We start from the raw sequence: 14202 nt of genomic DNA on the forward strand, positions 1-14202 counted from the left end.
TGTTTACACTTTTAGCCACAATTTCGGTTGGCGATCTTCTGTTGTTGCATACTTAGCCACTCAGAAACCACTTCCAATTTTCATATTCAAATACACACTCAACTACATACATTTGTACGTACTTACATGAACCAAATGTGCTCGTTGGAGATCGCCTGCCGCAAAGTTTGGCCCACAGACTGGCTGGAAAAATAAACAATAATGCCGGAGAATTTCAACAGGCCTACACTCATTCGGTTGGGTTCTTTAGAATATGTAAACACTAAATAAAGTTCTGACATATTGTAGAATGTGGGTTGAAAAATATTTGAGAGATTGTGGTCCTTGCCTCGGCTAGAATACTGCCAAAGTTTCATGACATTTTATCCAATTATTCTCAAGTTATTGGGCTTAAGGTGGCGCTAACTCTGCTATTTATGTTTCAATGTCGGCCGGCAAGGCTTTAGTCAGTAGTTTTTGGGAATCTAATGGAACTATTTTCATCACCTATCTCGAACACGATAAAATCACCAATAAACATAACTACCATCTGATCAAATTCGATCCGGATTGACAAAAAATACATTTTCTGGTATTTTAATACAAATCTTTATTCCTACAAAATAGCCCACTGTGCCAATACAAGCATGCTTATGCTTAATCCGATTTTCCATATACTTGATATAATCCTCGGCTAGGATGGCCTTTAGTACCTCACCGAATTTTAGTTTCTTCGGATTCGGCTCATTTTTTGGCGGCCACTCGCTTGATTATCGGACAGTTTCCACGTCATATTCGTAATCTCACGTCAGTCGAAATTGGAAACACAAAATTTCAAGTAAACTCGTTCTTAAATTTTTTTTTATGGTAAAAATTGCCAGACAATCCTTTCGCATCGTAAACAAATAGCTACCAATCACACACTAATTTCCATATGGCGATCAAATTTCACACGAACATAAAAAAGGTTGTACCAATCTAGGAATGAAAATGTTTTTCGGTTTGAGCGCGCAATTTTAAAGGACCAGTCCGGATAAAATCAAATGACATGTCAATTTGTTAGGCCAAGGACTATTTTGCCTTTTAGATCAATAATATAACTTTTATTGTTCTCTAGGCGTCGAATGATGACACAACAACATATGTACATATGTGTTTTAAAAGATAAGAAAATCGTTCGGACGACAGATCGGAGACATTCTAACAGTCAACGATAGCAACACTCTGTCGTCAGTTTTTCATTCCAACGGAAAAAATATTTAACTACGAAAAAACAACGTTTTGTTCAAATTTTCTATTATCGATATTGATTCGCTACAGAGTAATAGTTCCTTCGATTAGTAAAATAGCTTGTAAGCATATCTCAGGTGCTAGCTGTCGTGTAAGGGATGAAAACATTATAAGTAACGGCATACAAATTCAGACTGATGGTGAACAGCAGTGCGTACCATCGCCGTTATTAATTAACTTGGTTTTGGATTTGGTGATGCGACAAAGTTTGTGTGGGGAGCAGAAGCATATTCGGGAATTCAAGCGGTTAGACTGGAATACCAAAGGATGTCGAATACGCGGGAGACCAAACAACAAATAGACGGTAAGTCGAAATAGAATCGCAGAAAAGCGGTCATCGTGAGCGAGAAATTCATTCAGGCAGTATGGAAATATATATATGTATGTATGTACATCCATGACACGTTTTTACAGATTTATGTGGACCCATGTGCATCTGCATATATGAATATTCAAATACAAAAGAAAACACATACATATACACATAAGCATGCACAAATGTACAATATATAACAAAATGCATTTACATTCGATAATTTGGAGTAGGTAATATGCAGCAGTTGTGGTATAAGGTTTTGGTATAAAATATATTTAAGTGCAACATTATATTGGTATATATGTATGTATGTATGTTTACACATGCCATTCGTTCGCATACGTTTGTGTCTTGTGAATTGACGTGCTGTCGTCTAACAGCTGTTAAAATCGTTGTCTTGGCAAAAGGGAAGAAACCAGTAGAACACAGACATAGATACACACATAAGTATATGTATGTACACTTACGTATGTATATGGCACAATACTTGGCATTTACCTGCAAAAAAGGCAAACATACCAACAATGAAGGGATGTTATTCGTGCATCTTGAAAGCCATTCCTTTTAAATGTTCTCACGCTTAACACGGTCGACCTTGAGCGTAATATCCCTTACTCTAAACTAAAATTAAATGTTTGCGAATATTCTTAAAAATGCATAGCATTTTGGAAAGTTACACATACACATATGTACATAGAAATATGCTCTTATAATTAAGGAAGCCGAGTAAAAATATTAATAATTATATGTGGTTTTATTTCTGTAGTGAAATAAGCGTTAATTATTTACTAACTTTTTATTCCGTAAAAACTGCAATAGAAAGATAATAGAAGTACATATATTTTACTAATAAAAAATATAATTTTATTTGGAAAATGGCACTTGTTTTCGAAATAAGGCTATACTTTTTTAAACTTTTCTTTTAGCTTATATCAATACCATAAGTTATGATATGCGGGGTATACACACACATCTCGGATATACAATGTATGAAGTAAATATTTATGTATATTATATATTTTATTCATACAAGTATAATAAATTGAGACTTTAATTTTTTAACAACATAATTGCACTTCTGTGAAATTCCTCATAACCGGACATCCACGGAAGAAGTATTTTTGTCCAGCTATGGGAGCTATCCATATATGGGCGCATGACAAAAACTTACGTTGAAAATATATTCTTAGAGTACCAAAAATTAACAAAAGTTGTAATTTATTGTATATTTTATGCTTCACAAAATAGTAGATGTATATTTAGAAATGACAAATATATACTCGAACTACAATACAATGTACATACAATGTAATATAATACACATTCATATATGTTACTTATGTTCGTATGTATAATTTGAGTACAAGTTTACATTTAATTATAGTTATCAGTTAAATTTGGTTGAAAAAATTTAATTATAGGCGACTGTTTAAGCTTTGATTGGTTTAGCTTAAAGTGTTGAGCTTCAAAATGAGTCTCTACATTCTTCAAGAGATTGAAGCCTTTAAAGTCCTCTCTTGCAAAATGTTTCAATAAAGCAAGATGCTCCAATGCGTCTTTATACGATCCTATTGGCTCAGCAATTTCTTCAATAACTTCGTCATCGGACTCTCTTATATCTGCAAGTTCTGATTCAACTTGTATTTCAATGGAATTGTCTTCAGTAAAGACCACTTCATTAGTTTTAAGGAAATCATCAAAATTATTTAATACAGGCAATCCATTTTTGAAACTTCTATAGGTGCTCAGACATATATCATTGCCGATATCAAAATCGGAAACACATTGATTGGTTTCTGGGAAACCAGCTTTAAGAAAGCAGTTTTTGATGGTTGTGGCTTTAACTTTATCCCACGAAGTTTTAATAAAGTATAAAGCTTCAAGAATATTAATCGATTTTGCCAACTCTGATGCCGAAACCGCTGAATCAATTTTTGGTAGCAAGTGTTGCAATATTGAGCTTCTATAAAAAACTTTAAAATTTTGTATTATGCCTTGATCAAGAGGTTGACAAGCTGCGGTTGTAATTGGCGGCAAGAAAATTAATTTAATGTTTGTAAAGCTTATTTGAATTTGATGTGATGCTGCATTATCCAAGAATAAAATAATATTGCGATTTTGAAATCGCATTTTCCTATTTAGCTGTGTTAGCCATGCAGTCATGATTTCACGAGTCATCCATGCTGTTTTGTTAGATTTCCAATCCACTGGAAGCTCATTTAAAGAAAGATGTTTAAATGCTCGAGGAATGGCGGCTTTTCCTATGACCAAAAGCAGCTCCTTTTGTCCAGCCATGTTCGTACAAAATAGTATTGTTAGCCTCTCCTTACATAACTTACCGCCAATACATTTTTCGGACTTCAGAGCGATAGTTTTGTCAGGTAATGCGCGAAAGAATAATCCGCTTTCGTCTGCATTGTAAATGTCTTCTGGCTTGTAGTCGCGCAACAGAGATGGCAGCTTTTCCTTGAATTGTTCCACATCGATCGGGTTTACATTTGAAGCTTTACCAGATATACTCTTAAAAGCAACATTATTCCTTATGCGCCATTTATTTAACCATCCATCTGATGCAACAAAATTTGATACACCCAACTTATGTGCCACTTCCTTAGCCTTTTGCTTTACAATCGGACCAGAAACAGGAATGCTTTGACTTTTAGCCTTAGTAAACCAATCAAAACAAATTTTGTCAATCTCAGATCCTCCTTCTTTTTTAAAACTTCTCTTTTGAAGAACATTAACTCCAGACTCCCATTTAGAACGAATGGTTTCTTTATTTTTTTTAATTTCTGCAGCTTGTGATTTGCCAATATCAAACCTTCAAATATAAATAATCTGAAAACAATTGAATTTTTTAGAAAATGAAAACTTTACCTTTTAGCAATTTCACGCACACTTAATTTTTCTCTCTCGACCACATTAATAATTTCCATTTTATCTTTAATGGACAGAACTTTTTTTTTTGGTGCCATTTTGCGGATTCTCCAGTCAACTTAACTCCACAAATTTACCAATATGATAAATAATTCAACTCTTTTGAACAGAGGTGTCCAAAAGAGTCAATACCATAAGTATGTACGTATTATTTTTTTTTTATGGAATATTAATGAAATATCTTCGGTTTTGGGAGATGTCCGGTTATGAGGGCTGTCCAAATTGAAGAATTTCAATGTATACATTAAAAATATACGTATGTATAGTATGATTCTTAGTAGCATTCCATATACACATATATACATACGTACATACACATGTTACCTGCTTATACAAATGTACTAAGTGGATGTGTACCTATGATGATTGACTTCAAACCCATTTGCACGTCCTTAGTTACATAGTAATAGTGAAATTTTGAGTGAACAAAGCTTACTGTACGTATCGTTTATAAAAAAATTTCAATATTATCACATTATGTTAAATGTCTAATATCTAATTTATAAATTTTTAATTAATAAATATATATATACAGATATTACGCTCGTCTGGCAACATTTCCATGTTTTCGTTACATTTTTCCGAATTTTAGGAAACGACCAGAAAGCGATAAAATAACGAATCGATCACCATCTGAAGAAATTAACAAATAAATTCCGGGTGCAAATTTTATATATGAATTACAGGAACAGGAAAGAACGGACTTACATTGGGTGTACAACAGTATGCATCCCTTAAGATTTTTTTGTGTTTAAATTTACCCTTGTTTCCAGGGTAGGTAAAAAGCGTGTGAAAATCACCCTATAATAGGTACTACTTTTTGCGTATAAGCGGAGGAATTGCATCGTTCATGCCAGAGTCAGAGTATAAATAGCGGGCTGCAATGAACGAAATTTCACAGTTGTTGGCGAGAAGTTATACTGAATATGCTGTGAAAATTCTGTACTTTTGAAACAAGGAAGTGAAAGCTGATTTATATACATGTACCAGAAGTGAGCCGAGTCATCAAAGTCAAGGCCAACAAAGTTTGAAGGTGTGTGTGTATATGTGCATTGTAAATATATAAAAAATTTGAACAAAGAAAGAGTAAACAACTGCGAAGTGCTAACAAAAATTTTTTTTGGCAAATTTGGTCTTAAAATGGTTGCAGCTTGTGAAAATGTTTTTGTTGAACAAGATCCAACAACTCTCTGCGGTTGGGTCCGTAATTTTCGTATCAAACGATCAGAAATGAAAAGAAAGTTACGTGGCAATTTGCGTGTAAATGCGATGTTGAATACAGCTCTTTTGACTGCGGAGGCTGAATTACGTCGCAAGCAGAGAGAACGTTTTCGTCGTTGGGCCGAGTTCCAAACGAAACTAGATGGCAGTTACGCCATCAGCAGTTATGTAAAGGGCAAGGCGTCTGAAGAGGAGGAAGCTGAACGTCAAAAAAAGGTGGATAATTTGTGGAAAAGTGAGCTTAGTGACTTGGATTCCTTTATGCGATCGTTGAGCAGCAGTACTAATAAAGATTGCAACGTTAAATCCGCATATATAAATAAATATAATGTAAAACGTGATAATAGCAATGTGTTACAAAGTATTGCAGTAGTTAGTTAATAGTTTTAACTGCAAATGTCTCAATTGTGTATTTGTAGTATAGTTTTATCAAGCAAGTTTTTCATTTGCAGTCATTGAAGCATCGTACAAAGTGCTCCAAAATGTGAAAATGAAAACCGAGTGAGTTGATGTGACACCATTTTCTGGTAGAGAAAGCTAAATCCAACGAGACGGCTGGGCGAATCCGAGCCGAGTTTTGGGAGCTACGTACGCACAACTGATGTGTAGATGATCAGCTCAGATATTACTCAATCGGTTCGTAAAACTAATATTTAAACAAAACTAAATAAATTGCGATGTTTATTGTATATGAGTAGCTAATTTTAACACAAAGCAAAATTGTAAAGCCATCGCCATTTTGTTTATATAACAGTCGATTTTCTATTCACTTCGGAAGTAGACTTCGGCAATCATGCCGAAAGGTGTATATATAAGACTTCGGACTGTGTCGTGTGGTGTTTCATATGCTGTACGCTAATGACTAATTTACTCGCGATATTTTAATCACCTTTGATGTTATGTACAGGTTTTATTTCATGATTTGAATGCTTGGCATTACACATTAATTCAACAAAATGCGAACTGAAATTATCTTATACACATGCAAATACCTAATTTAAATGTATAACAGTTTACAATACAATAGGGTGAGCAAAAGAGATGACAATAAATTGTATAACAGTTCACAATACAATAGTGTGAGCAAAAGAGATGACACTATACGCTTTACATATTTGCTTTGAGTTGATGTAGTTTGACTGCTATAGTGCAATCAATACATGAGGTGTACCTGAAAAGTTGGTCTGATTCATATTGAATCAATTGTGATGTTTCTAGATAAAAGTAAGGATGTAAAGAATATTTCTTTAAAGTTTTTTATACAAATTTATACAGAATTGATTTGGAAAAAATTAATAAAAAAAAGTATTTCAATTAATACAAAAAATTTGTAGTGTAAATTTATTTTTGAAGCTTAAAAATACCATAAATGATATTTTGTTTTACAGTTCGTTTTTTGGCGATAAAAGATGAAAAATCGGGAGGTATTTGATCCAACAACAGAGTGAGTGAGCTAAAACAAAGAGAATGAGAACATAGAAATTCTACACAAATTGCTGTGGGTGCTAATTCGGATATAGGATCTATTCGGAATATGAAAGTGGCGGAAGCGACGGTATGTGCTGGTGTGATGTACTGCAGTAGTTTGTCAGTTGCACGCGCTGTTCCTCACTTATTACACCCAACATCGATTTTGAAAAATTGGTGGTGACGTCTTGAGAGAATGGGCAACAAAGTGTGTTTGCAGCCGTGGCATCAATAGAAAGCCATACTCGTGCGTTAACCAAAACAGCATAATTTCCAGAAACGAATATGTGGGACAATGCAGGGACAAAAATATGCAAACAACCAACCATATGGTTGCGAATGGTATTTACAAATATTTTCGAAGAACAATTAGCTTTAAAATTTCAGCAATGCGAAATAGTTGAACGTGCCTGTTCGCATTTAAAACCAACATACAAATATCCAAAACAAGATAACATCGTGGGGAATAATTTTATATATCAAGCGGATAATCGAAATCGTCGTTCTACTCTCCTTAATCTATTTATACTGGGGGTTGTAAATATTGTGGCCCTATCTTATATCAACGTGACGTAAGCCAAATGGATTTCCTCTTTAAACACTTTTGTTAATTTACAGAATCCTGAATGTTGAAATTGAATCTTATTTGCTGGCTAGAGGCTGCCGAAACAACCATCTCCTTTCTTTTCTACTTCTGTTCTTAGTTTTTCTTTTCCCCCTTTGTTTACGATTTTGTTACAGCGATACAACAGTTGAACGGTTCCTGTGTGTATCGGTGGTCCAATGATAAGAGCTGATCAACAATTTCCAAGTATTATGAGAATGTGTTGAGGGAAAACTAGTCCCGGATTGAGAAAAACAACTAAGCCCACTTTATTACGAAAATACAAAACACATATTTTATACTCATTTAGAGAACAAATGAGCGAATTAGAGCTTTCTTTTAGATTTTTCAGTGATACTGCACAATATTGCGAATTATATTGATGTTAAAGATTGCATGCGTCCAATTTGGCAGATAGATCCGCTCCATGCCTTTTGAAATGTGGCGACGAAGTGGTGAGGTTAGGTCCATCATATCTTGCACTAATTTCTACCATTACAGCATCAATAATGGGAATCAAAGACTTAAGTTATGGGCCTCAAATCACATCAGAACTACCAGCGGGTAATTCAACGGGATAACATTTTAGTATTTCTTTTTAGCGATGCGTCGCAGTAGAACGTTCCTGTACGCATCTAAAAACTTTTGTAAACAATTGAGAAGCTTAACGATATTGTCATCACCTTAAAGACATTGAGAGCATCATCACATATTTTCTATTCAATTCAATTGTAAGAGCAAATACAATTTTATTTGACTAATACACAATTTATAGGAAACACTTAAGAGTACGATCAACTTTCCTAACACTGCTTTGTTATGGCACAATTGGACTTTTCAAAAAACAACCAGGAGAAAACTTTGAATACCTTAAGAACATCTCTTAATTGCACGATATTTCAACTTGAAACCGATTGTAAGACATTTGCAATTTAAATTTGACTAATAAGTAATTCATAGGAAACGATAACTTAACAATTGCACTGCAAGGATACATTTTAATTTGTCAATCACCAAATTACAAACGCATGGAAATGTAAATACTGTTCTGAACATAAGGGCTAAAATATGTAAAAATGGCAAAAGGGAATCGAGCCAAGACAATACCATCTAAACAGAAGTTGTCAACGAGGTTAGGTTGATTTATATATCTGTAGTAATGTTATTTCACAGTTATTGCACGAGCAGCTGTGGAGGGAGGAGATCTCTGCTATATCTGGTTGAATACCAAGATTTCGGTCTATTAAATTGGACGACCAAGACGAAAGGTTTACCTTATCTTAATAAGTACTTAATATCCAATTGCCTTTTGTTTATATTATGACTGTTATACCATAAATCACGCGATAGAGAAGAAATTTCCATATTTTACAGCGGTACGTCGCAGTTGATCGGTGCCTGCGTGTGCCCGTGTCTGTGCCTAGTTCACTAGGAAGTTTTTCTAAAGCAGCTTAACAGATTTAGATCTTAAAAATCTCCGAAGGAGTCACCAAAAGCAACAGTAAGAAACTGTTTCCTTGCCATAAATTAATGTGTTTCTTATAGATTTCACAAAATCAATCTACTAAGGATTGGATCCTACATCATGCTTATACAGACGAAGAAACATTCCAACATTATAATCTGCATTTAATTTTACTATCTGGACCGTAAAATTACAAAACATCAATTCTGAATTAGTATGGCAAAGATACGGTTAAATGTCGAATTTTTTTTTACAGAAACGTACCTGGACCTTGCATGAAAGGGAAAAATATAGGTTCTTGGCAAAAAGGGAATCACGCCAACAGCAGGTGCAATGCATCAAAATTTTTTACGAAAGAAAAACACCAATTTTATACAAGAGGTTAGATGAAAATCTTTATACAACCAAAGCACGTGGTATTCGATATTTGCCAGCTTTAAAAGGCCAATCGACAATGTTTTTTACAACACCTCTGGGAATTTAATTGTTTAACGAATTGGATAATTTGTTATTTTATTTTATATTTTTTTCGGAAATGTGCAACTTTTTTCATTACAATTTGTAGCGATATAACGCAGTAGATCTGTACCTGCGTATATCTCATCTGTATACTGGCTATAGGGAATCAAGCCATACGACACTCGGTAAAAAAATGCGCCCCTCATGTGAAACATCGGTTTATGAGCAGTAAAAGGGCATCCAAATAGAAATAACGGTTCCCGTGGATATCTTCCACTTGAAACTGGTAAAACTAAAATGTCTCGATTTATCATACATATCTTTACGATTTTACTAGCGAATTTATTTTCGCGGCACCAAAAAACAACGAAATAGTTTATTTATTACAGCGATATGATACAGTTGAACGGTACCTGTATGTATCTACAATGTGAATAATAATCGGTCGACTCTGCCAACTAAAGGTCTATTAGAGATAACCATCACGAATAAACGGCAATTTACGGTGATGCATTTCAGTATTGACTCATGTGGCAGTTGAGGAAACTGAAGGTGCTTTGAAAATGAACCTTTCCTTCAATTAAACATTTATTTGCAGTTTGAAATTACGTCCAACTTCTTGGTAATGTCGTAAGAGAAACTAACTGTGACAACAAGATGTTTCAGCATTATCAGTATTTTCAAAATAGTGGGTACGAGCCTTCGCTCCTTTTACCATTGTTGCAACTTGCAGAATTTACTCGGCCTATTTTTTTTTTCATTGAGGAAGTGCATCAACGAGCCTTAAATCTTCAATTAAATGAGGTGTTTACTTGAAATATCCGTATTTGTTAAACACTCTATTTGCAGTAAACAATTAAATGTTTAAGTCACTGTTAAACATACAAATGACGGCATTGTACGCATCCAGATGATCGTTAAAGGGAATCGAACGATACAACTAGAAGTGGCCGTCCATATACACACTTACCATATATACTGCTAATCAATGTAATCACGATAGTCTTGTTCTAATTATACGTTATCTAGTAACTGAAGGACAAGCTGTAAGTCGCACCTCAGAATACACATTTTATAACATCGTTGGTCTTCCGTTTCCTTTCGTAATGTGCGAATCCGTACGAGTCGCCGCTCGGCCAATTCCCTGGCATTGAGCGATGGCAAGGAGTTCTGATGTATCTGTCCCCGAATGTGGGCGAAGAAATGTTTCTAAAGGGAATCAAAGAAACACGCGTAAGACTTGTTACGGTTCGTTCTGTTAGTATAAAATTATATATTTACAGGTCTCATGTGACTTAACGAGTCATAGTAAGAAACGATTTCAATCACTGAATGTGGTCTGCAGATGTTCTAGCAAAGGCTCATTAAAGAAGTTTTATCAATCCAAACGACAATGGCCTAGTTAACATGTTGATTATGTAATTGCTCATTCTACTGGACATTTTGAAAATTGTACACCTAAAAATGATGAAATCCTTGTTTACACGACTACTTTTTTTTGTTACAATTACTTTTCTGTTAAAATACCTTAAAAGATAATTGTATCCAAGCATTCTACTTGCCCAAATGGCAATGATATCCAATTTTCTGTTATAATATCTAAGTTCAATTGTTTATCACCCACGATGTTTATAGAAAATCTAATAATTTTATCTGATTGTAAATTATAACAACTGTACGATGAAGTAGTCGGTCCACTAATATGCCAAGTGCATAAAGAAATGTGAAGAAATTTAAATCCATATTCTAATATATGTACATGTAAACCGAGAAGAAAAATCTCATGTAAATTGTGACAGTTCATATTGACTGAAATATCGCAAATACTTTTGCATTGTAATATTCACCAATTTTTAAAGATATTCTGTAAATTGATTCCTTATATATTTTTAAAAAAATCTTACCTTGTAATTTGACATGTAACATTTTTTGAATGAATGTAATTTTGATACCTATATTAATTAACTTGGCACACGGCACGAAAGCAGTGAAAACTACATATTTCCACCACAAGATCAAAGCACTCCTTGGTGACCGGTGCGTGAGAGAGAGAGAGAGAAAGATGCCATTTTTGTCATACAAAGGGTTTTGCAGTGTGAGCATCATAATGAGAGCAGAGATTTCGTCTTATCTATTGGGTTAATTCTTAACTACACAACACACATCCATCCGATTGCAAGAGAGATGCAGAGATAAAGGGAGAAAAGGCAGGAAAGAGTGCAAGATATAGAAAGCTTAGTTCATATAGGGAAAACATCCTGATCAGCTGTTCGGTTTGGGAAACCGAGTTAATTTGGTGGAATGCGCGGAAGATTCAATTGGCTCTTCAATATTCTTCGGCCGTACCATCTAAGCCGCATTCGCCTCAAACCAATACGTTGCAAGTGCTTTATACAGCGCCTCACATTCAAATTCCATCCTTAAATATTTGTGTGGCATACACAACTTTTGCAAGTCAGCAGAGCTACTCACAATCTCGTCCGATATACAAGTAGTTCGTCCTGGTCACGTGTTACGTGCGCAAGCAACCTCATCTAGCGTCCTTGTTTATACTTAACTGCAAGCAAGCGTGCACACAAACACCTCGTATTAACGCACATATTTATCAACACACAACCAAAAGCATTCTTTACCACCAAAAATCTCGACCAGAGTCTACTAAATAGCCAGAGCGATTGCCTTCCATGCGCCTTGCAGAGATAATTATATCGTACGTTGATGCCGAATCCATTAAATTGCCTGTTCATTGTTGACAAGTAATTTCGCCCAATTTAAAGACGTGTATTGCTACCGATCGGATTGTACAACTCCGTCGAGAGAGGACTGAGTACATATACATACATGCATGTGTATGCCATTCGAGCGCTGACTTCAGGGTTGTGATCTGGTTTGTGTGAATTAAATGTGTGGTCGATGTGCGTTCTGTTGCAAAGGCTAGAACTTTGTGGCTTCATCAGAGGTTGAGTACGTGGCATGTGTCACGTAGCTTTGCAGAAAGTATAAGGGCAAAATACTGTTCGACCGCTCCATCTTTTGCTTACCTCGACTGGGATATCTTTTCGTAACTTCTGAGAGTATGAGCGTTTTGTATGTCGAATGTCTGCTGTTCATCTTCATCGTTCTTATTTCATCACTTACTGCGAGAGGCAGAGAGAAGGCCGTTCTAGAAACCCCTTAAACATCTATGAATCTTATTTCGAGACCTCAGTTTTTCCGTTTATCTTCACGATTTAATTGAGTTTAATTGGGAAGGCAAAAATTGAATTAGCAAACAAACATCGTAATCAACAAGAGTTGACGGCAGCGTGGGATTCCAAAGCATTGACGGCAGCGTGGGATTCCAAGTTATGACGGCAGCGTGGGATTCCAAGTTGTGACGGCAGCGTGGGATTCCAAGTTGTGACGGCGGCGTGGGATTCCAAGTTTTGACGGCAGCGTGGGATTCCAAGTTGTGACGGCGGCGTGGGATTCCAAGTTTTGACGGCAGCGTGGGATTCCTAGTTGTGACGGCTTCGGGGGACTTCTCATCGTGGGACTCGTCGATTCATCGTGGGGTTGTAGTTTTGGTTTTTGCGGGGAATTAGAGTAGACGGCGGCGTGGGAAACCATGTTGAGACGGCAGCGAGGGATTCCAAGTTGTGACGGCGGCGTGGGATACAAAGTTGAGACTGCAGCGAGGGATTCCAAGTTGTGACGGCGGCGTGGGATACAAAGTTGAGACTGCAGCGTGGGAACCAAGATTTGACGGCGGCGTGGGATGCTACGTTTTGACGGCAGCGAGGGATACTTTGCGGAGACTGCGGCGTGGGAACCTCACCGAAGGATATTTCAACGTACTTATTTTCGTCCTGCCTGTTATCTTGATTTGATCCGTTCCTTTTGCATTATGGTTCCCTTTAACGAAGCTTATAAACTCCACTCGTTCATAAAAGTCCATACACTGATTTAGAGAGCAACTGAAGGGTTTTTGGTTGTACAAAACCAGTTCTGCATTCGATAACGTATTCTGTATATTCTGCGATATCAATCAAACATCAATTGTTTATTTGTCTTGAGGGGGACCGCCATTTTAAGCACCATTTAAGCAACTTGTGTAGAATTTGTAGGCAGGACAATTTATATTTGAATTTGTGTTTGTTTTATTTATGAATAAATGTATAATGTTTTTTGAAAAAAGAACTTGTGAAATGTTTTGAATATGAATAAATAATATCCACAATAAATAGGACCTGATTCCAATAAAAAAAATAAAGCTTTTGATTTATGGTAATTAGTAGCGAAAATTTCGGGTGGGAGGTTGTTTTTGAGTTATCAACAATCTTTGACAAAAGACAATCATGTCATATTTTTCACCGGTTTGAGTTTATTTAAACATCCGCTAAAGAGACGAGTTGTACATCTTTGTTTACCGACTTCTAAAAACGGCGATGTAGTACCACTTGGCTAGGGTAAGTATGCAGAATA

The 14202-nt window shown here is 35.7% G+C and overlaps 2 protein-coding genes and 1 non-coding gene across 5 annotated transcripts; 2 read left to right on the top strand and 1 right to left on the bottom strand.

Annotated features, from left to right (window-relative positions):
• Positions 1-1558: 1558 nt before the first annotated feature.
• LOC106621150 (uncharacterized) lies at positions 1559-13917 on the top strand. The gene is made up of 4 exons (XR_004978550.2): positions 1559-1573; positions 5115-5555; positions 6196-6379; positions 7132-13917. It is a non-coding gene; the product is annotated as an uncharacterized protein (transcript).
• On the bottom strand, positions 2803-4954 carry cag. Of its 3 annotated transcripts, none has more exons than XM_014239856.3 (3): positions 4847-4862; positions 4463-4735; positions 2803-4406 (listed from the first exon to the last, which is right to left on the bottom strand). In XM_014239856.3, the coding sequence occupies exons 2-3, from the start codon at positions 4558-4560 to the stop codon at positions 2960-2962; spliced, it is 1545 nt and encodes a 514-aa protein (XP_014095331.2). In that variant the 5' UTR covers positions 4561-4735; positions 4847-4862; the 3' UTR covers positions 2803-2959. The 3 variants fall into 3 exon arrangements, with proteins under 3 accessions (XP_014095331.2, XP_014095325.2, XP_069967822.1); XM_014239850.3 differs by having other exon boundaries at positions 4834-4848; XM_070111721.1 differs by having other exon boundaries at positions 4463-4954.
• Positions 5663-6256, top strand: LOC138855642 (uncharacterized). The gene has a single exon (XM_070111722.1). It carries the CDS (start codon positions 5663-5665, stop codon positions 6122-6124), a length of 462 nt encoding a protein of 153 aa, XP_069967823.1. The 3' UTR covers positions 6125-6256.
• Positions 13918-14202: the final 285 nt, after the last annotated feature.

Source organism: Bactrocera oleae, chromosome 6, assembly GCF_042242935.1.
Source record: "Bactrocera oleae isolate idBacOlea1 chromosome 6, idBacOlea1, whole genome shotgun sequence".
NCBI classification, from domain to species: domain Eukaryota; kingdom Metazoa; phylum Arthropoda; class Insecta; order Diptera; family Tephritidae; genus Bactrocera; species Bactrocera oleae.

What these genes read in the sequence shown, in the direction of transcription:
- cag (XM_070111721.1), bottom strand. Translation starts at nt 4,560, where the DNA reads ATGGCACCAAAAAAAAAAGTTCTGTCCATTAAAGATAAAATGGAAATT. An exon ending in GTGCGTGAAATTGCTAAAAG is followed by an intron (nt 4,407 to 4,462) that starts GTAAAGTTTTCA and finishes TTATATTTGAAG; the next exon opens with GTTTGATATTGGCAAATCAC.
- LOC138855642 (XM_070111722.1), top strand. Translation starts at nt 5,663, where the DNA reads ATGGTTGCAGCTTGTGAAAATGTTTTTGTTGAACAAGATCCAACAACT.